Source organism: Stenella coeruleoalba, assembly GCF_951394435.1.
Source record: "Stenella coeruleoalba genome assembly, chromosome: 2".
NCBI classification, from domain to species: Eukaryota; Metazoa; Chordata; class Mammalia; order Artiodactyla; family Delphinidae; genus Stenella; species Stenella coeruleoalba.
In genome coordinates this window covers 143,624,953-143,647,281 of record NC_137147.1, presented here as the reverse complement: position 1 = coordinate 143,647,281, position 22,329 = coordinate 143,624,953, and the positions used below count along the sequence as shown (strand labels likewise).

The 22,329-nt window shown below is 43.1% G+C and overlaps 1 protein-coding gene across 15 annotated transcripts in view; it reads right to left on the bottom strand.

Moving 5' to 3' along the window:
• Nucleotides 1–564: 564 nt before the first annotated feature.
• The window catches only part of HERC1 (HECT and RLD domain containing E3 ubiquitin protein ligase family member 1), a 214,636-nt gene continuing 192,871 nt past the window's right edge, over nt 565–22,329 (bottom strand). For 12 of the 15 annotated variants that reach the window (XM_079914124.1, XM_079914122.1, XM_079914121.1 and 9 more), the window contains 15 exons: nt 21,859–21,997; nt 20,634–20,815; nt 19,672–19,827; nt 18,847–18,969; nt 17,657–17,759; nt 15,920–16,089; nt 14,408–14,546; nt 12,247–12,416; nt 10,995–11,164; nt 10,546–10,711; nt 9,316–9,392; nt 8,286–8,538; nt 7,637–7,789; nt 4,734–5,039; nt 565–1,539 (listed from right to left, as the gene is read on the bottom strand). In XM_079914124.1, coding sequence (XP_079770250.1) covers nt 1,354–1,539; nt 4,734–5,039; nt 7,637–7,789; nt 8,286–8,538; nt 9,316–9,392; nt 10,546–10,711; nt 10,995–11,164; nt 12,247–12,416; nt 14,408–14,546; nt 15,920–16,089; nt 17,657–17,759; nt 18,847–18,969; nt 19,672–19,827; nt 20,634–20,815; nt 21,859–21,997 — 2,493 coding nt within the window. In that variant the 3' untranslated portion in view covers nt 565–1,353. The remainder of the gene's footprint in view (nt 1,540–4,733; nt 5,040–7,636; nt 7,790–8,285; nt 8,539–9,315; nt 9,393–10,545; nt 10,712–10,994; nt 11,165–12,246; nt 12,417–14,407; nt 14,547–15,919; nt 16,090–17,656; nt 17,760–18,846; nt 18,970–19,671; nt 19,828–20,633; nt 20,816–21,858; nt 21,998–22,329) is intronic. The other 3 variants (XM_079914117.1, XM_079914118.1, XM_079914119.1) reach the window with 3 other exon arrangements.

Sequence of the window (22,329 nt, the reverse complement as noted above, 5' to 3'; positions counted from 1 at the left end):
GCGCCTATAAGGCTCTCTGGCACCTCATTTGAGCAGGCTGTCAGCCTTGACCTTGTCCATGAAGTACACTGGAAGTAGCGTGTGGCATGAACTTGTAGTGGATGAAAGAGAGAAGCCACCCAAAGGCTGTGCCCTCTCCCTGTTCCCACTCGCAGAGCCTTCACAGCTGCTCTCCAGATAGCCCTTTCTCCCAGGACCACATGCTCATTCTGACATGCCTGAGCAAATGAACACATCGCCCAGGGCCTTCAAAAGGTCTGGGTTTAAGCACCAAGGGTGTAACCCCTTCCCCAGTCCCCTGCACAATTTCCCACCATCATTCAAGGACATAAAAGCCACGCACTAGTTCTCAAATTCATTCACACGTTCACATGGTCACTCATTCATGTATGCTAAGTGCCCACTTGGCTGCCCTTCCAGGGTAGATGACACGTTATTGTCAACTGCCCCGCTCTTTAATTCCATCACTGGATCCGCTGGCTCCTCAAAGGGCGGTGGCGGTGGGCAGTCACAACTGTATCACTTTAGTTAGTTTCCTCCTGGCCTAGTAGAGCTGCATCCCGTACCAGGCATCCTGGGGCTGTTCAAGAAAGGCTCCTATTAGCGTGTTACACTTTAAGCCAGCTACGGAGAAGGAGGAAGCATAGTGCTAAAGGATGGACACCAGGGACCCTGTAGTGAGGGAACACAGTGAGAGACCAAGGATGACAGAACCAATAAACACAGGAGCTTTCACCTCAGGGGGCTGCTATACCCACGTGGCCCTCTGCTCTGTCATTTCCAAGCAAAGCCCAGTGTGAAGGAATGTTTCTGATGAGTCAAAAAGCTGTCAGAGTGAAACTAGTCTGAAAGCTCATTCTCTCTTCATCAAAGCTCCAATAACAAAAGCAGCCCATGCACTGATTCCTGAATTGGCTTTATTTCTCTGCATAAGGAACCCTGCACAGGCAATTCAAATTAAAACAAAATAAATATATGAATATTCATGTAAAACTGTCCTTTCTAATGAACAATTATACACAATGTACAATTTCATGTTCACTGGGTGGGTTTACAAAAATGTACCATTCCCAACTAAAAATGCACCGAAATGGTTCCATGCAAACTTATCAAAAGTGACCACAAATATGGAGGGAAAACCTGACTTAGAGCACTTTGTCTTTTTTTTGTACAATCACAGAAAAATAAAAACATCTAATTTCTTCGTTACATTTAGAGTAACTAAATGTGGCCACTGTTTATAATGTCGGTTTATGTTCCTAAAACATCTATTAGTTACCATAAAAGTGTATCAGCATTAAGTTGGAAGTGAGCATTATCGAGAAGAAGGAGGGGCGACGGCACCCTGGGTGGTCAGTAGTCAGTGTCGGAGCCCTCAGCGTTGTCCACGTTTCGCGAGAGCATGTAGTTGTCCATGTCGATTGAGCGGCAGTTGTTGATGGCGTAGCGCAGGCGCTCAGCCATGACCAGCTGGCTGGAGTAGGGCGGCAGTCTCAGCTGGAAGAAGCAGGTCTGTGAGGTAGGCAGACTGTCGTAAGGCTGTGGAGAGAGAGACCCAGAGCCATGACTGCAGCACTGGGGTATCATGGGGGGAGCAGGGCTGCTCATCACCACCACCCCCAAAGTCAGGAAAGCACTTCTCCCTGCCTTCAGGTGGGCTCCACGGACATGACTGACTGCACGGCCACCTGGAGAGCAAGCAGAGACTTGGCAGTGGAAGGAAGAGTGCAGGCTCTGGTGTCCTGTGGCCATCTAGCTTTTGGCGAAGATGCTTCTTTCCTCTCCTCACTCCTCCAAAGCCCTCATGTGTGAAATGAGAATGAGCCCTGACTGACAGGGTTACCTGGCAGAACACACTTCGCACAGTGCCTGCCACAGCGTAGGAGTGCAACAGAGTTTGTTCCCTTTCACCAAGAGGGTGCAAACTTGAAGCTGCTACAGGGATTCCCCCAACAGAGCCAGTGAAATGGAAGGAACAACTGTGAGGGAGTCACCACACTCCTCCTCCCCTCACCGTTCTCCTAGTGAGCCTTCTGCCATCCTTCACCTGCCATGGCCACCAGCACACCGCTCAGATGAGGAAGGAGCAGTTAATGAAATCCCAGCCCAGCCCTTTAACCGATGGTGATGCAGTCGTTTAAAATGATAATTATGAAGATTAGCAGCAAAACAGAAAAGTGCTGGAGATAGACTGTTAGGTGGGAAAAGCAGAATACAAAGTTCTAAATGCGTCATGCAAAAATGCATATGCTCGATGAATTACACAAAGGTGAAAGGTGAAAATGGCTACCAGTAGGAGGGACAGGATTCCTGTCCCTCCCCGCAAACACTGTCCTGCCTTGCAAACACAACTATTTTCCAAACTATCTGTAATGATAATGATTTACACTGTTTTTATAATTTTTTTAAAAATGAGTTTTTAAAAAAGAACCTGCCCTCTCTTTCTCGTTGAACTCCTTGAAACCAGCCCTCCTCCTCCTCGGAACTCGCCATCAGGTGAGTGCATTGCCGAGAGGTGGCAGATGGAGGGCCCAGAAGCTTAGCTGTGCCAGAGCCAGTGATGAATGCAGAAAACCCTCAACCCACAAAGACATTAAAGGGGAATGTCAACAGGTGGCTCTGATTTGGAAACTAGAGAAATGGTTGAAAAGTCACAAAGCAGAGACCCATAGTGGTCAGTTTTCTGAGGCTAAAATCCCTCAGGCAGGGGATTAATAGTGGATTAACTCCTGGGATGGCAGCGTAGCCCAGGACAGATACGAGGCAAGGCTTTTTTCCAGAGCTGAAGAGAAGCAAACCATTTCCTCCTCCCCATCTTTCTCTGAAGCAACAAAACAGATTTACAACTTATAGTTTCTGGCAAGTCCCATCGAAAATTTACAGAAAGGCTCTTTTCATAGCCTTTCCTGTGCATGGCCTCTCCAGCAAGCCCAGGAGTGGAGCCCAGGTATGCAGCCTCAGGAGGCAGCAGGGGAGGGATGGCTTTGACTACGGCAACTTTGAAGGGGTAGTTACAGGAAAAACACCAGAAGGGCAGAGACTGAAACCTGATGAAACTGGTAGGATGGGCCCTTGAGTGAGGAGGTCCTACCTTCCTTACTGTTTCTGGAATAAACACCATGGGCCCTGCTCAGGGGACTGCCCAGCTCACGGCGGGTGGAGGAGGAGAAAGAGGGAACACAGACACGTCTAACTTAATGTTAGGTTCGAGGAGTGTACCAAGTGTCCAGGAGATGGATATAAGAAGATCTAAGTCTGCCTGGAGGAATAGTCAGGAGGCATAGGGAAGCATCCAGGAGGGCTTTCTGGAGGAGATGACATTGGTATTGGGGTTAAACGGTGAGTAATTGCTTGCCAGGCATAGATGGAAAGGGATGGGAGGAGAACTTACTAAAGCAGTGGGAATAGCCTGCACAAAGGCAGAGACATTTAAAAACAGTGTGACCTTGGGAGTTCCCTGGTGTCTTAGTGATTAAGATCCCAGGCTTTCACTGCCGTGGCCAGGGTTCAATCCCTGGTTGGGGAACTCAGATCCTGCAAGCCATGTGGTGCGGCCAAAAAAAATCTCCCAAAACAAACAAAAAAAACACCCCAAAATAAAAAACAGCGTGGTCTGTCAGGAGAGAGGCAAGCAGCCCATGATGGCCAGAACATGATAAGCATCAAGAGGTGATATCAGAAGGCGGGGCAGAGGCCAGACTGTGGAGGTGTTGAAGACTGCTAAGGTGGCTGGCGTTTATCCTGGAGTCAACACAAGGGGCCGCTGAACGGTGTGAAAGGACAAGAGTGACGTGGTTAGAGAGGTGCTTGAGAAAGATGACTCTGGCAGCAGTGTGCATTTAAGCCTCTAAGCCCTTTTATTCCTAAGCCATCTGTCAAAACAGCAGCTGGGCTGGAGCTCTGCAGCAGGGACCTTTCATCAGGCTGCAGGGAAGCTGCACTGCCTGCTCCGTGATGCACGCCACGCACGTAGCCACAGAGCACGTTACTGCTGCTCCCTGTGTCTTCACGTTCCTTCTGGAGCATGTGCACCAGTTAATGGTTAGTATCTTCATGAAAACAAATAAACAAGACCGTGTCCCAGTGCAGAAGTCACACAACGAAAAGGCATAGGAAATATGAGGCAGAGGCAACATGGTGACACTTCTGCCAAGCTTAGCTTTCATTCAGGAAGTTACTGGAAGATTCAGTGAAGGTTGTTGGTTGTAGTGTGCTTTCTACATCCATTTAGGACTTTTTTAAAAAAAATTAATTTATTTATCTTTAATTTTATTTATTTATTTATGGCTGTGTTGGGTCTTCGTTTCTGTGCAAGGCCTCTCTCTAGTTGTGGCAAGCGGGGGCCACTCTTCATCACGGTGCACAGGCCTCTCACTATCGCGGCCTCTCGTTGCGGAGCACAGGCTCCAGACGTGCAGGTCAGTAATTGTGGCTCACGGGCCTAGTTGCTCTGCGGCATGTGGGATCTTCCCAGACCAGGGCTCGAACCCGTGTCCCCTGCATTGGCGGGCAGATTCTCAAGCACTGCGCCACCAGGGAAGCCCCATTTAGGACTTTTTAAAATTGAAGTTATGTGATGTTTCTAAACAAGTTTTTGTGCTTGATTTTTTTAAAAAGTCTGGAAATTCCAAGCATTAATCCTGAATTGGCAGGCCTACTTGAAGCCGAACATGCAAGCATCAAGGAAGCAATAAAGGCACACATTACCAAGGAAGAAAAAACATCTTACTTACTCTATCAACCTTCATGATCTGAAATCTCTGAGAAATATCTGCAGTGTTGGCTGGTAGTCGAGATCTTCCAGACACAAACCTCATGAAAAGCACCCGCTCCTCGTTGGAGAACTCCTCCAGCGTGTGCCAGAACCACTGCACCAGCTGATGTTGCTCATCCACCTCCCGGTACCGCACCACCTTCTTCAAGACTTCTACAGAGATCTCGGGCATCCCGCACACCATCTGCTCCAGCTGCTTTGCTGTGAGGAGGGACAGCAGCGGCACAGGGACGATCCAGGACATCCCTTCTCGGACCGCGGCCACCTGCTCCCAGGAGAGGTTGTTCATTCAATGTGTGCGCATAGACTGGGCACCCACGGTGGACCCAATTGGGCCGGGCACCTCGTGCGTGCTCGTCTTCTCCCAGGCCCTCTACTTGTCCCTCAGAACTGGCATGACTGCACACGGCCCAACCTCCTTGCCTCTGACCCTATGTTAGAACTTCTCCCTGCCTGTAGGACTCATACACTCCTTCCTGTCCCAGTTCAAGTCAATCCAGGAGCCCACCTTCCCTGCCCCACAAAATCCCAGCCCACTGGGGCCTTCCCTAATGCCAACCACACTCCTAGCCACACACGGCCATGGGCTGTTAAACTGTGCTATGTGGGATACTTTGTCTTCTCATCAGGGTAAGAAGCTCTTGGAGGATGGGTCTAGAGCTTCTACTGTTTTTGTAATTTATATTTTCTTTTGAAAACAGTTATATCCTTTTTGTAAAAATCATTTGTGCTGATTGTAAAAGAAAAAAAAAAGTACAAAGAAGAAAGTAAAACTGAGACCTCCTTTTGTAGGAAGGCTGCAAAAAGGACAGAAAAATTGATCAGGAGATGGGTTCTGTATCCCAGCTCCACCACTTCTTTTACTTTAATTTTCTGATCTGAAAAATGAGGTAAATAATTGCTGCTCCCATGATTATGACAGGTATTTTAAATGAGTCTGTGTGACTGGGCAGTTAGCCCCTGTTAGCACAGTGCGGAGAACAGGTCAGTCAGGGAATGCCGAAGGGGTGCTGCCAGAGGCCGCCACACAGTCCGTTTGGCAAAACCCCTCCAAGGCTGTGCAGTAGCGCATACTCTACACACAGACCCATCACTGTTCCAGGCTTCTTTCATAAATAACTTCTCCACTCTTGGCCAATTCAAAACCATCTACCACAAACAAGACCAAACCAGAGAACCTGAACAGGAGCCACACCTCGAGGAAGGCCCTGGAGTTATGATTGTACCGGGTTGTCATGCCCAGGGCTAAGGAACGGAGTGGCAGTGAGGGCAGTCTCTACTGATAGTAAAGGGAACACCCCAGCCAAAGTCTGCCAAAAAACAAGCTGTTTGCCTGGAAGGATAAAAACCAAAAGCTGTCTGGAAAAAAAAAGGCTGAGGTACAGGGATGGCTGCTTGGGTCAGGGACAACTGGGGACAGCTATGGGAAGAATACAGGGTTCTAAGAGACAAGGAGGAAGTGAAAAGAGGAAGATGGCCTTGTTACCCAGAAAGCAACAAAGCCAGGGCAGAGCACAGCTGATGGACAGCAGGTCAATCTGACCTTCATAGGAAAGGCCAGCACAAGAGCCTGGACACCACAGTTAAACCTGGTTTGCGATCCTGGCTTTGCCTTGGGCACATCACTTCACTTCTCTGGACTCCATGCATTCATTTGTGAAATGGTGATAGTAATTTCTCTCTCTCAGAGTAACTATGTGAAAAGCCACACATGCGGGTGCCTGGTACCACATCTGGCATGCAGAAAGTGATCAGGAAATTTTGGGTCAGTTATTCAGTCTGTAAGGAGTAAACATATTCAAGAACTAGAGACAAACCCTAAGCCCTGGCTGTGTAAACAACATTGCTGACAGGATCCACCCTTACTAAGCTAAAGGGTATAGTTTTCTGACTGGACTTGGCCCAAAGTCAGAGTCAAAGAAGGAACCAGGAGTGAAGGGTGTAGAATATATACACTTCAAATTACTACACAGCCTCAGAGCCTGCATCTAGCTCCTGAGAAGAATCCAACACATTCTGCAAATAAGGTATTACTGAAGTGGCTATGAAGGATTGTATAACCAAAACCACCACTTCTGGACACAATATTCATTTCTGTGGTCACTCACCATACTCCCATCATTTATTAAATGCTTACTACATATCAGCATAGAACAAGACTATATAAGTTATATATACGAAATACATTTTTCATTCAATGTCTCACACACTAATTGAAGAAAAAAGACCCAAACTCTGCCTAATTCTTAGACCACAACACAGAAGTATGTGATATCTTGAGGAATTTCTAGGTAACAAGGAAGATATGTACAGACCTGGAGGCAAGTCTGTCCAGAGAGGAAGGAGATGCATTCTCAGCTGGGGCCTGAAGGACTGCAGCAGGAGGGGGAAAGAAGCACTCACGTGGGATTGCAAGGCCAGTGTTTATGGGTTCATTCACATGGACCCCGACTGACCAAGCTGGAGTGGGACACTGGGTTGGGGGGCAGTAAGAAATGAAGACAAACAGGACAGAGGAAGAGTGAGAGTGAGAAGGCAGGCTCTGAAGGCCTGGGGGAGGGCTTGGCCTCAATCCTACCAGTGACCAATTCAGGGCTCACCTAAGGCCTTGAGTGAGGAGACAGCAGGCCCTGAGATTACGCCTGAAAAGTCTCTGAAAAGGGACTGAAATATATTGGGTTGGCCAAAAAGTCTTCCATAACATCTTATGGAAAAACCCGAACGAACTTTTTGGCCAACCCAATAGATGCTGATTAATCAACACAGTGAATTCATATGCCAAAATTCAGCAAAAACCAGACAGCTCCTGCTTGGAGACAAATGCAAACATTCATATGCACCTCCCAAAATGTTTCATCTCACCTGTCGGTCCATTTCATGAAGTCGATATTCAATGGCCCTCTCCACATACTCCTTCCTATTAGAAAACGTGAGTGGGATACTATTTCCACCAGGGATTATAGGAACCATTTTGCCATCAGCGCTCTGGCCAACAAAAGAATCAAGAGGAATCATCTGAGAATAGAAGAAAAAAGAATTTTTACTCCATGGTAGAAATGACCACAAAAAGTATGTTACACACAAATACAGAAAAACATTAACAATATCAAAAATTTTAAGGCTGAAAACAAGGCAACTGAGATAACTGATCAGGCTACTTGATCAGCAGAGGGTGCTGACTCATCTGGTTGTAATTAAAAATGAGGTTGAATCTCTCTGCCTCCAAATCAGGTTTGATGAACTCTGGTCATCCCAGGCCTCCTCTCCACCTGGGTTCTCTCTGTCCTTCACTCTAGCAGGCAGAGAATGGATTAAAGGGGAAGGAGCAGAAGCTGGGTGCTGGAGCTGACTCTCTTAGCAGTTATTTAAACTGCTGGGTTGAGCTGCTAAGCGCAGCAACGGCATATGGCATGGGTCAGCCAGACAGCAAATGGAAGGCCATACCTGAGCTTTACACAGAAAAATTCTAGTCAACACCAACAGAAACATGAACCAGGCAGGACTTATTTACCTCATGGAAACTCTCCTCGGTAATCCCACTGTCTTCAATGTGAAGAATGCTGTTGAGAGTCTGCACGTAGAGCAGATCCACCTCCTCCAGGTCTTCCAGGGTGAGTGGGACGCAGCACAGCTGCTTCCACACCAGAGGGGCTAAGTGGAGGTCCAGAGGCTTCTTTGTGCGAATGGCAACCCCCATTAAAATTCCCAAGAACTTAAACTGCATTAAGTGTTCATCGAGGCAGGCAGAAGGGTTAAAAAGGAACCTGCAGAATTAAAGGAACTATTTCAAACAAGGCTGTCCTCATTTTTATTAGAAATAAGTTATCAAACGGCTATAGCATTAGTCTAGACCTGTGCTGTCCAATATGGTAGTCATTAGCCGCATGTGGCTATTTAAATTAATTCAATAAAATCTAAAATTCAGCTCCTATAACCACATTTCAGGCACTCAGTAGCCACATATGGCCTATCGCTATTGTTCTGGACAGCACAGGGACCATATTTTGAATTATTTTTAGAAGAACCATAAGAGGGTAAGTGAATGATCTATCAGTCCTTAAGCTACCTGCTCAAGGGTGCCCTATTTCCTAAAATCATTTCATTTATCATTTACAAGTCCATGAAGCAGGATCCAAAATTCAAACTTCGACAAATAAAGGAATAATACATAATTGCAAATACTAACTGCTGTGATTGGACAGCATATCAAAGGTTTTCAATGAATTTTAATTCGTTGAGGGAAGGCCATGTAGGCCTTCAGAAACACAAAAGAAGTCTGGTTTCAATATCAAGTCTGCACTTCCTCTAACCCTCTATATTATCATTGAGTTGATCTCATAATAAATAACAAGTCATGATGTAAGTGTCTTTCCTATGTGTGAAAAGAGAACAGTAGCAGTTCCTACTCCTTAGATCTATCATGAGGATTCAATGGGATAATCCATGTAAAACACTTAGTACAGTGCCTGGCATATAGTAAGCACTCAATAAATTTGAGTTATTATTATAGACATTCAATAACACTTGCTGACTGCCCTTACCTGTCTCTATTGTAACCCACTTCTGCGGTAGCATTGGGAGAGGGTATAAGAAGGTCAACAATACCAGTTTCAAGTTCCTGTAGAAGAAAGAAAAACAATTTCTTAGAAATGACAATCAAATGCATCAAGAAAACGAAACAATTAACATTAAAAATCATACTGAAAAGAGAATATTGAGGAATTTACAATGCTATATGACAACCAGCCATCTCTATAATTATTTTTGTGGTTGTAATTTAAAATGAATTTAGGAGGCTCCCCCATGTGCAGAACTAAGATGAAAAAGTCAATCCAGGGCACGAGTTGGGGTATCTGTGAGCAGAGTACAGTGATATTCAAATAAACTTAGTAAATGATTACAGGATTTATCAGAAAAATCCTGATACTAGGCAAAGCTGGAAGGGTCAGAGCTGATCTGGAAGCAAAGCTGCCACTGTAGATCTTAAAATATGAACTGGTTCAAACTCTTTTTAATTAATTAATTAATTTTTGGCCGCCATGGGCCTTCGTTGCTGTGCACGGGCTTCTTATTGTGTGGCTTCTCTTGTTGCGGAGCACGGGCTCTAGGCGTGCAGGCTTCAGTAGTTGCAGCACGTGGGCTCAGTAGTTGCGGCACGCAGGCCCTAGAGAACACAGGCTTCAGCAGCTGCGGCACGTGGGCTCAGTAGTTGTGGCTCGCGGGCCCTAGAGTGCATGCTGAGTAGTTGTGGTGCACGGGCTTAGTTGCTCCGTGGCATGTGGGATCTTCCCAGACCAGGGCTCGAACCCATGTCCCCTGCATTGGCAGGCAGATTCTTAACCAGTGCGCCACCAGGGAAGCCCTGGTTCAAAATCTTAAGCCTTGTTTTTCTAATTTCTGCCAGTAGCCTGGCAGTTCTACTTTGTTCTAAAAGCACCAAAATAAATGGGAGCACATGGGTGGTCCTGGATTTGTCTGTTACATAAGTGTAAATATGTGTCATTGTTTCCTCTGCCAGTGTTACACAGCACAACAGATGGTGAGTCATTGGTAGATGGCGAAGCACTGGCACTTAGTAAGGTATCTTCACAAAGCATTTCACAAACCTTTGCGGTAATTCGCCTATACATCATTAACAGCATAACTTTACGTAAGGATTACAAATGCATCCTTGCTTACATTTATAAAAACATGCCAGAGTAATCACTGGAAACAGTAAAACAGCCACCACCTGAGTGGACAACTCAGCAGGGGACACTGCATGAATATACCTGGCACATCTCTGTGATCGTGTCATCGAACACGCCTCCAGCATCATCAGCCCCTTCTCCAACCAGCTTAACTTTCCAGGCTCGGGATGGCAGACGGAGGTCTGATGCATTCAGTTTAACTACTTGTCTTGCTATTTGAACAAAGATGGGCTTACACTTCCTTCCTCTTTAAAATAAAGGGAAAACATAATGAAATACAATGCTCTCAAATCACCACAAAAGTCACTTGAAGATATTTTCCCACCACTGAATGAACAGGCCAGCTTAACAACAGCCAAACACTGTGCTGGGCCCACTGTAACCACACTGGGTACTGATGTAAAATACTATTACTATCCTACTTTACAAGTGAGGAAGCTAAGGCTTCCTCACAGAGATCAGTTAGTAGTAAGTCCACCTCACAAAATGCTAGTTAATGAAACATATACACATATACATAATATGCTAACCTGGTTGATATCCTCTTTACAGTAATTTGAGGTCCATAGTTTTTGCCTTGAACCATGGTTTTTCCTATAGAGCGCACCATTGGGAGGGTGTAGACTCTTGGGGCTAACAAAGGTCGGAGCTGTCCCTGCACGATGCCCCATGTTCCAGCATTATAATGAGACGTACTATTCTGTAACAGAAAGTAAGCTTAGCAGAAATGGTACAATCTAAGGCTTAAAAGAAATAACACATCTCACTTTTACAAATGCACTTCAAAAGCATAAATCTGGGTATTAGCCATTATTAGCAACTTTTTCAAAATATTTTTTCTGGTAAAGTATGATTATTATTTTTAAAAACTTAGAAGATACAGAAAAGGACACACACACAAGCACACAAATAAAATCATCCATAATCCTATCATATGGAGGCGGCCCCATTAACGCTTTCATCTATTTCCTTCCAGGTTCCTTCCTTTTCACATTTTCGAGATCATACTATTTATTCAGTTTTCTACTGCTTTTCTCACCTCACTTTACACCATAAACATTTCTCTCACTAATTACAACAGGTTGCTAACACTCTTGCTTAGTGCCGCACAGTATTCTGTTGCCTGGTTGATTATCTATTTCTAACAATGATTTCTCAAACCTCTCATATGCCATGACTGGTTACCCAAAGGATTTTTGACTAACAGTTTGACAAACTAACACACATTTTGGCAGGCATGCCTACACATCAAACAAACAAACAAACATAGCCAGCTTGCTTTCTTCCTAAATTATCAGACTGTTCTACAAAGACAAGCAAATCAGCCAAATTTACTTTCTCTCCCCCACCTATCCCTCCACAGGGTATGCTCATTTGTAAGCTCATCTGTAAGGAGAGAAAGAAGTCTCCAAAATTTCTCAGACTCACTTACATAAGCACCTTGACTGTGGTGCTAACACCTTTGTGTGCTTAAGTTTTAAAATCATATTCTGGAGTTCGTAGAAAATACATGCTTAGCCTTTAGCCATTCATACTTCCTTGAACTTTGGACAAACCGAAACACAGAAGGAAGACCACTGCGTGTTCAACAGCTTGATAACCTATATCTGGACTGTCCTTAACCCAGCAATAAAAGGGGAACAGAACTGGTGCCTTTTCTACATCTCTTGGGGGCTGAGAGTAAAAAGCATTAGCTACGCAAGAATTTTCTGAAGGCTGAGAAAGAGGCCCTGGGACCTGGTAAGCACATCACAGGCACTGCTTTCCAAGCCACCGTTTTACCTGATTGTTGGGGCTGAGGTTCAGCAGCCTCCAGGATGAGTACATGAGGTCAGAGAAGTGGTAAAGCAGCCGGAGCCTGGCCCTCGCGGTGTGAATGCTCACCTCCCTCAGCGCCCCATACTGGGGGGGCACTGCATCGGGCAGGCCCAGCTGCAGAGGCACCGACACACCTGCCCAGAACACAAATGCACACTTGTAAAGGAAAATGCATTGTTTTCATCATGTTTAGTGTTTTGAAAAATTTCAAACACACATGGAAGTTGCAAGTATATAATGAACACCCATTCCCACCACTTAAATACTAAAATTAATATTTTGCTATATATGCTTTATCACTTATTTATCAATTCCTCTATTCACCATCCATTCATCTTAATCTTTTGATGCACCAGTGTTGGTTTGTAAAACATCTTTTTAATTTATCATTATGGAAACTTGCTTTTTTTTTTTCTCCTTTAATTTAGTTACCCATTTAACTATGGGACTTAAAACAGTTCCTGCACAAAAAAACTCCAAACAATAAAATCCAAATTCATTCTTTCATATTCAACAACTGTCATCTTCATAATAACACAAGGTGTGGGCCAGGACCAGGTAGGCAGTTCTGAAAATGGAAATGGGCAACTCAGCAGAGCCACCTCCCACACTTACTAGGGATCTGACAGAAAGTGAACATGACAGAATGAAAGATAGGAGTAGATGATTCAGGAAGGCTTTATACTGCAAGGATAAGAGCTCTGCAGAGCAGAAACGACAAGGACTGTATCCATGGTTATCATCTTATAGAAACACACAAAAGACTAAGAATAAGATACTCAGCTTATTTGAGTTTCCTGCAAATAAAGATTTGTACAGCTCAATTCTCAGAGGTATTTCCCTACTATTAGTTAAAGCTAACATTTATTGAGTACTTTTACGTGCCTGGCACTGTTCTAAGAGCTTCACATGAATTGATTCATTTACTCCTACAGTTCTTTACAATAGGTGCTATTACTACCCTTGCTTTGCAGACAAGGAAACTGAGCCTCAGGGTCACTCAGCTCCTAAGTGGAGGAGCCAGGATTGAACCTGAGCAATGTGGTTCCTGAGTCTGAACCTTCAGCCACCATGCTGTATGGTCTCTGTCCTGAAGTGGAAGGGAAATCCCACTGGAAGCTAAAGAGGCCCCTGAGTACCTGAAATTGTCAGTGGGCCGGCAGCACTGCTCATTCTGGGCTCTGTTAACCAGAAACCATCTCTTGCTTGTTTGGAATCTACTTGGCAGTCCTACCTTGCTCTCTCAGGGTATGTAAGAGAAAACAATCTCTATGGGGAGTCTTTCCCAAGGACCTGTGGCTAAAAGTAGAGGGCTTCACAAAAAGGGATGAGAATACGGAGCTCTCAGGCACAAGGTCACTTCAGGGAAGTTCTAGTGCCTCAGATACCAGAGGATGGTTTTAGAAAGGACCTGAGGGCCTAGGAAAGAAATAGACCAAATATGAAGAAATGCATAAGGGTAAGTATCATACTTAAGGCAATGGTTACATTTGTGGGGAACAAAAGATGGATCCGATCAGGGAGAGTACACAGTAGGGTGTTAAGTACACAAATACGCATTTTATTTCCTTTATATCTTTTTGTAGACCTATGAGGATTTCATAATAAATTAAAAGCAAAACACACAAAAGGTAGAAACAGCCCATCAGTCCTGCTGTATACACTGGAGTAAAATGGCAACAATTTTTTTTTGTTTTTCTGCTGTGCCAATGTATAGACAACATCATGTTTCAAATGGCTGACTAGGGTGAAGAAGTTGACAAGTGGTCTCCGGGCTTTTCACCTTTATTCCTTAACAGCATGGCTTAGAAAGCCACAGTTCATCACTACTATATATAAAAAATACTTTATTGCTATTCCAAAATTATAAATTTTGCTTGCCTAAGTGATACATTTTCTTCTTTTGGGGAGCAGAGAGGGACTGCTATGTAATGAAGTCTGCAGGAGAATCGCCTGCTCTGAAAGTATTTGCAGTACTGTAGTACAAAGAGTGCTTTGGTTGTGTGGGGGAAGGTTTGATGGTTTCAGAATGGTGCCTGGATGCAGTGTGAAGCTGGCAAGCAAACAGTGCAGCTGGGGACTGCTGAAAGAGAGGCTGCAGGAGCATGGATATTTCATCCCTCACCTGGTGCTCTTGGCGGGACAGGTGGCGCTGTCCACGCAGCACTGTGGCAGCGACCGGCCGAGATCTGCCGAACGTTTTTCCCTTGCAGAACTGTTACCAGGGTTGGTTCTCGAACGTGGTTGGTGTGGCCTAAGCCAAGCTGGAAATAAATTGCAAATACACAGAGATTCAATTAGAAAGAGGAAGAGAGGAAGTCAAGATGATAATTTTTGTCTTGGATGGTAGCAGATATAAATAAGTTACTATCTGTACCAAGCAATGGCATCAAAATAATGAAATTAATTCTGATTTTCTCTATCAGAGTGATCCTCATAGCTTATACTGTCTCCTAAAAACTAAGCTGTAACAAGGCCATTCCAAATCTAGCAGACGAGTCTTAATGACTGAAAACATCTTTGAACTCCACTTCTAGAGAGGAAATAAATTCTTGGCAAGTTAAAAAAAAAAAAAAACAATGATCTATAGAGCTTTTACTTAGAACACACTGATTTCTTGACTTTTAACATGGACTGTCTGTGTAACAGTAAATAAACAATTATAAAAACATACATAGAAGCAGATTCTCAACTCCGGATCTCTGTTCTTGGGGTCCGACTAGGACACCCAGTGTTTCAGTGGCTGAGCACCTCAACATCATCAGGCAGGATCACGTCAAGGCCCTGCCAGGGACCTTCCAAAGGTGTCTCAACATCAACTCTCTTCTCATTAAGATAATGTGCAACCACACTGTTGAGCAGCTTCCCCATCTGTTAATATAGTGATGAGGACACCACAGAGCTACTGTGAATAACACTGGACCTTGAACTTGAGGGTCGTTGGCTCTAGGGGCAGCTAGACGTAGAGAGGATTTACAGAGGAAGGAGATGTCGTTCGCATGTGGAGCTGAAAGCCACTGTAGTAGCAGGTATCTCAGACCTGCCCCACCAAAGTGTGTCCCTTCTCCACATACAGGATAGGCTGAACACATCAACCTCTTGAGTCTTTTCTCAACCTCTTACAGGCTCAGTTTACTACTCTATGTAATGGGAGTGACAAGACTTCCTGAACATACACAAACATACTTTGTATACTGTCATATTATAAAATATAGAAGTATTGTTTCATCCTTTCCATTTTCCAGATCAACTGATACTCCTAGTACCTAACCTCTTTTATTACTGTAGTGAAAATGATGATTAATCGTGATAGTAGCAAATACTGAATACTTATAAAGTGCTGTTTACTATGTGCTAGGCACTTCTCAGTGTGTGTAGGCACATATATATTCAGCGAATCCCCTTAACCACTTTACTGTACTGCCAGATTTTTTTTAAACCATGATATAACACTTACTAGACCATCATCAAGAGACAGAGAGGCACAACTGGACTCCAGATAATCAGCCCCACAGCAAAGTGACGTGCTTGAGGTCTTGTGTAGATATGCCGAGTTTCTAGCTTATCCCTTTGCCAAATGAAGAATGCTGTCAGATTTCTAGAACATGACAGAGCAGCAAGCGAGATAAATATGTACCTGCCCCTCTGAATTGCTCCCCCAGGCATACACATCTCCAGTTGATGCCAAAGCAAGTGTGTGTTCAGCTCCAACGGCCACATCTTCGATGACCACTCCAGCCAGGACAGGGATTTGCTGCGGTCGATTGTGATTGCGAGCACGCCCTTCTGGCAAGCCTATCAAGCGATCTGAAAAAATAGCAAGAGGACATTTATGGACGGCACACCACAGTCCTTTTACATTTCCTGATGAGTCATTTAATGTCTATGGTGGTACGGCAATGACATACATAACTCACTGGGGCAAAAGCTGCTTTGCCAGTAAGGTATACCGGATTCTGAGCGAATAAAGTTTAAAACTGTTTCTTTGCAAAATGTCACGATCTCCTTTTTCATAAAAATAAATAAAATTTAATTTAAAATTTGTAGCTTATTTCAAACCAAGAGGCACCTCTAGCATCCTCATACTTGAGAGGACTGGCACGTAATTCACAGAGGCCCTAAAGTTCTTGCATTCTAAGAAAAGACATCATGCAACCTGTCCTGTCCTCAAATTTCCAGCCAACCTCTCCCCTTCTCTTTGCTGCCAAACTTCTACGAAGTGCAGGCCTGTCCCTGGTGCTTCACATGCTGTAGGCCTGTTTGGCTTGGCCACCTTCTGCAGCCTAACTTGCATTCTCACCACTGCACTGAAACTGTACTCTCAAAAGCCATGAATAGCTCCTAACTGCCTACACTGCAGCAGCCTCTTCTCCAGCTCTAGCCCATGGAGCTCCACTTTACCTTCTGATAATGTGGCCTCAGCTCCTTCTGCCCCTCAGAGACTCTGCACTGTCCTGGCTCCCCAACTACCTCTCTCTCCACTCCCTTCAAAGCCAGCTCTCCCATGTTCACCTGCCCTTTACTCACATTCCCTAGAGTTTTACCCTCCACTTTTTTCATGCCATATTCTCTCCCTGGGTTTCTTAGAGCTTATTAATATGGCTTTAACTACACCATTAGGAATTATGCAAACCTACATCTCCATAAACAATCTCCCTGGAGTTCCAGATCCAAATCCCCCGTAACTTGCTAGACTTCTCCATACATGTAGTCTAGAGTATATGGCCCCAGTTCAATATGACTAAAACTAAGCTCCTTATCTCTTTCACCAGAACCAACTTCCCCGGCCTCAGCAGCGTCCACGTTCTTCCAAGACTAGAAACTTCAATCACAGCTCACTTCTTCCCCCCTCTTCCTCACACATTCTTCGGTCACTACAACTTGAAAAGAAGTTCCGTTTACAAAGCTGAATATATTGCCAGGCAATCCCACTGTGGATGCGTAGATTTTGAACTTACTCAAGATCTGAATCCCAAATGCCTGTGAATTCCTAAGACCTGGATCCCCAGTCCCTGCAAGGGCTGGGAAGTGAGGCAGGATCCCGAGGAGCTCTGGTGGTCAAGGCAGTGTTTGTGGTAGCATGGCAGAGGCAGCAGAGAGGAGGAAGGGAAGGGCTTTGCCAGGAACTCTTCTGGCAAGAATGAAGGCTCTGGCACGAGGGGCCATCAATGGGGAGGAGAGTTTGTCCTTACAACAAATAGCATGAAAGTGGAGCAGAAAAGTAGCTAGTGAGTGAAGGTTGTGTGGCCAATCATCACCCAGAATGAAAAATGACTCAGTTTAAGCACTTTCTATACAGCTGGAAGGCAAATGTTTCTGTAATACATGTGTGCACAAAATAAGCAATATAATTAATGCATGGAAAATGCCCTACCTTGACCAAAGGTATACACATGACCATCTTTGGTCAATGCAACAGAAAACTGAGTTCCACACGCAACCTTTTTTATTCCAATTCCACAAAGGACATCAACTTTCTGCAAAATAAAAGCGTAAGGCACATAATTTAAAAAGGAAAATATAAAACACTCAAATTTGCCTACTGGCATGTATAAACTCAAGGATTATCTTCCAATAAAAATACTAATAGTCACTTACTTGTTTTCAGCCATATCCACACTCCTAAATGTTATTTTCTCATACTGCTCTGCAAACTACCTGAATTTGGGCGAATATTATAGGGGGTAGGGGACGTTTAACTAAAATCCCCAGGACCCCATGTGAAGTGGAAACATTCCTCTGGGCAACAGAAACCAAAGAGAATTCTATGGCTGTTTAAAGAACACCATAAGACCATGTAAAGCCGTGGGCTGCTCCCAGTTAGATTTTTTCTGCTTTCAGAGGTGACAATAACTGCTTTATATGTTCTCCAGAGAGGATTTCCTTCCTTTTTGTATCCCTAGCTGAATATTCACCAGTCTAGCTATCAAGATGTCACAGACTATATACGATAGTGAATCTGGAGTTGAATATAAATTGAATACTTGTAAATCATGCTGCTTGTTAAACGTGTTAGAAAAATCCACATAAAAAGGATTGCACAAGAGGTCTTCTGAAGAGCCAAGAAACCTTCTATAATGTGAATAAAGCCTCTAAATCATTTGTTTATGGACTTGGATTTCCTATTACTTTTTAAATGCACATACCTGTATAATTCAGTGGTAATAATATGCTGAAATGGCAGTCACAAGCAGAGAGTTACAAAACATTGTTCATGGTTCCCTCCATAAGACACCCCAGAGATATGTTTATACTTATTTCTTCTCTACATGGGAGGTAGTCCTACACTACTCAGCCCATGACAAAGACAGATGCTTGTCCTTGCAGCATTTTTATATCCAGTTTAGTAATTAATGCTTATTAATTACTTATTTTAATTATTTTAAATTACTTATTTAAAATAAGATCTGGAATGCTGGAAATTTAAGAATAAGCAAAAGAAGCTTCTAAATTTCATTATGAATTACCAAAAATGTTAAAGGTAAATTACTTCCAGCTAAGAAGAGGTACTGACATAGAAGAAAACCATGTTGTCTGAATCTCTAGATTAAAGCCAATACTGACCTGAGGTGAAGATTTTGCAGTGGAATTTCCTAAGCCTAGTTTTCCATAGTCCCCATCTCCAAAAGCCCACACCATGGAGCCATCTGCTGACACTGCCAAAGTATGGTTTAAGCCACAAGCCACCTGGAGAAATAACAGGGTGGTAAGGCAAATCACAATACCTAAAACACCCATTTCTGGGACACTCTGTCTTGACTTCAGTGAAAAATCTGGCTGTGTTTCCAAAAATTTTTATTGGTTTCAGGGCCTTACATATGTTAACCAAAATGTGTCATGAAGAAAAAAATTCCTAATGTCCACAAACAAAAAACAACCTTTTTCAAAGTAAAATCCTTCAAATATCTGTGGCTAACTCTGAATCAGAGAGCACAAAAGATAGGAAAAAGTACATATGATTAAAAAATACTCATTCACACCAGAGACAGTCTAAGGAATGATAAAAGATAAAAATAGTAAAAGATAAAAATATTTTATCTCATCTTCTTGTTAAGAGAGAGTCTCAAAATGTACAGGTCAGGAACAATTATTACTTAAGAGCAGCAGCTACCAATGATGCTGCAGTTCAGCCATCTACTTCCAGGATACTGAAGAGGAGTTACTATGTTGCTTAAAGCTTTCATATCAAGTGGTATTATGAAGAGGATTTTAAAATATTCACATCCTGAATTAAGACTTCCATTTGCTTATCAATTAGGCCAAACAAAATGTACATCAGGTTAAGTACGAGTGGTGATTCTAGTTTTCCTGAAAGGACAATGTCTAAGTGCACATAGGGGAAACAAGAAACTATGATCATATAGAACGTATTATTGATTTATTCCATGCCTGTCCAATCTGATACCCCTCCAGTGCAGTTACTCTCTCTGGAAGTTTTTTGTTCGAAGTGTTTCCAAGACCCAGACGACCGTAGTCACCATTCCCAAAGGTAAACAGTTTGCCATCTGATGTTACCACTGCTGAATGTTTGAAGCCACAAGACATCTACGAATAGAACAAACAAGAACAAAAATTTTAACAAGAGGGCATACTAAGAAAGAAATCAGTCCTTTTTGGTTATTAATACAGTAATAATCTTTAAGTAAACTTCACTGAAAACTCAGGATCTTCAAGACCAGTATGTCCTATCCACCCAAGTGGCCCTCCTGCTCCCCCAAGTCTGATCTACCTCAAAATCCTCAGGAAGACCAAGCTAAACAGCATACCTTGGCAGTGTTGCTACTCTTCAGCTACGCAGGGATGACCTAGACTATATGAGTTAATGAATAGGGAAATTCTTTGTAAACTGTAAGGTGCTATGTAACTTTACAATATTATTTTAGATCACAAATTGATTTTCCAGAAAATGTATATGAACTCAACCTTTGTAACGATAATGATAGGTTGAAAGCAAAGCTTTCCATTTAACACTATATCAAGAACTGTGGGGCAGGAGTTAAACCCCACTTCTTCCAAGGACCTGAAGCACCCTGGCCTGGGTCAACCAGCTGGCTCAGGAAAAAGGAGTCCATTCTAACACCAAAGCCCATTGAAACTCCTGAGACACTCAAGAATGACTCTGAACCACCAAAAACACTGGATCTTTTATGATGGGGTAATAAATTTTTACTACCGTTTTTCATTACCTAAACTTGAGAACTCAACACCTAGTATGTTTACATTCAAAGATAAACTTATCCAGGCGCAACTATGTCCCGCATGCCACAACTAAGACCCAGCGCAGCCAAATAAATAAATAAACAAACATTAAAAAAAAAAAAAAAGATAAACTTATCCATATTCTGTCCGACCTGCACCACTTCTTCTCCCTGTAAGGCCTCAATCTGCCTGGGCCGCCGCTGCCTGTCGCTGTTCCCATGGCCGAGTTTGCCATAATCACCATCTCCCCAGCTAAAGACCTCACCACTTTCAGTCAGGGCCATTGAGTGTCCATCAGAACCACAGGAAGTCACCAGCTGGGTCACCACAAAGCCTGGAACAGAGCAGAAACCCAACAAGAGTTGCTGAATGTTAAAAGTCCCCTCTTTACTTGAAGCTGCTACAGAGTAATCTCACAGAATCAAAAAATACCACAACAGTACTTCAGAAATATAAACAATGTCTTTAATTTTAAATCAGATTTGCAGCCATAACCTAGAAAATTGGGAGCAGTCACATAAAATGATGATGACAAGGAAGAGGAGAAAGGTGATAGGAGCAGTTATGGTCACTAAAGATTATGTTCTAGCCACTCCTATAAATGCTTTACATGGATCGCTCATTTTCTATTTTCACACAGATCCTATGAGGCAGATATTATCATCACCACTTTTACAACTGGGGAAACTGAGTCACAAAGAGGTTTAGTAGCTTGTGCAAAGTACTCGAGGCAGGATCTAATAGAACCGAACAGGAACCAAGCCCTCCCATCCCTAGTGTTGTGCACTTCACACAAAGATCTGAAGGAAGAGAACTTAGAGCTACTCAAGAATTTGTTCTGAACTCATGTTACTTGTATGCTTTTACTTAAAAAACTCAATTTGCTCTCTTTGTAGGCTTCAGAGTCAGTAAAAGTTAACTTTAGGAACAAGCCGGGGGTCCGTGCAGTGGTTTTTCCAGAGGTTTTCTTTCTCCAAGTTACAGAGCACTCTGATGGGGATGCCCTTTAAAGTCTTTAGTACATAGGCACATTTCCGTATAAATTGATTTTTAACGTTAATGAAGTACATGCATGATTACTACTGCTATTAATAGTTGCCTAATTACAGTTTTGCAATTTTAAAGAATTTGTTTACAATCTTCAGTGTGTATTAACACAGCAATTCTAGCATGGCTATGATAAGTAACTTGCAAAATAATACAGCTCAAAATATGGAAAATTAAGGTTGTACATCCCTAAACGAGAATCTAAATATAAGTGAAAACCCTACATGACTTTATCTAGCAAAGGTTTGAGATGAGTTCTAACATAATAAGCAAACATTCCTACAGATAGGCCATAGTTTCCGATCAGCTTTTAACTGAGGATAATTTTACCTTGTAAGGCTGAAATAACTGTCAGCACATGAAGGTCATCTGAATTTCCTTGTCCTAATCTGCCATAACTTCCTTCCCCACAAGCCAACACTGTGCCATTGGCCTGTATGACAAAGGTACAATTCTGACCACATATAACCTAGTATAAAAACACATAATTAAATATATTATCTTTTATTATATAGCTTTATCATGCAAACATTTAAAATGATTCCATGTATACTTAGGATACCTTTATCGGTTCTTTTATCCTTTCATTAAAGGGGAAGGGTTGACATAACAATGGGGTTCCTATAAGCCCTTGATTATTATAAAACCTCTTACTTAACCAAGAGATGTATGAGGCTCATCTGATGATTTAAGATACTTTAGAAACATGTTATCTACAGGGCTTTCAGCCAACTGTGCAGAGTTTAAATAATAACATTAACAACAAAATAGATAAAAGAAGTAAGAGGAGAGGCTGATGGG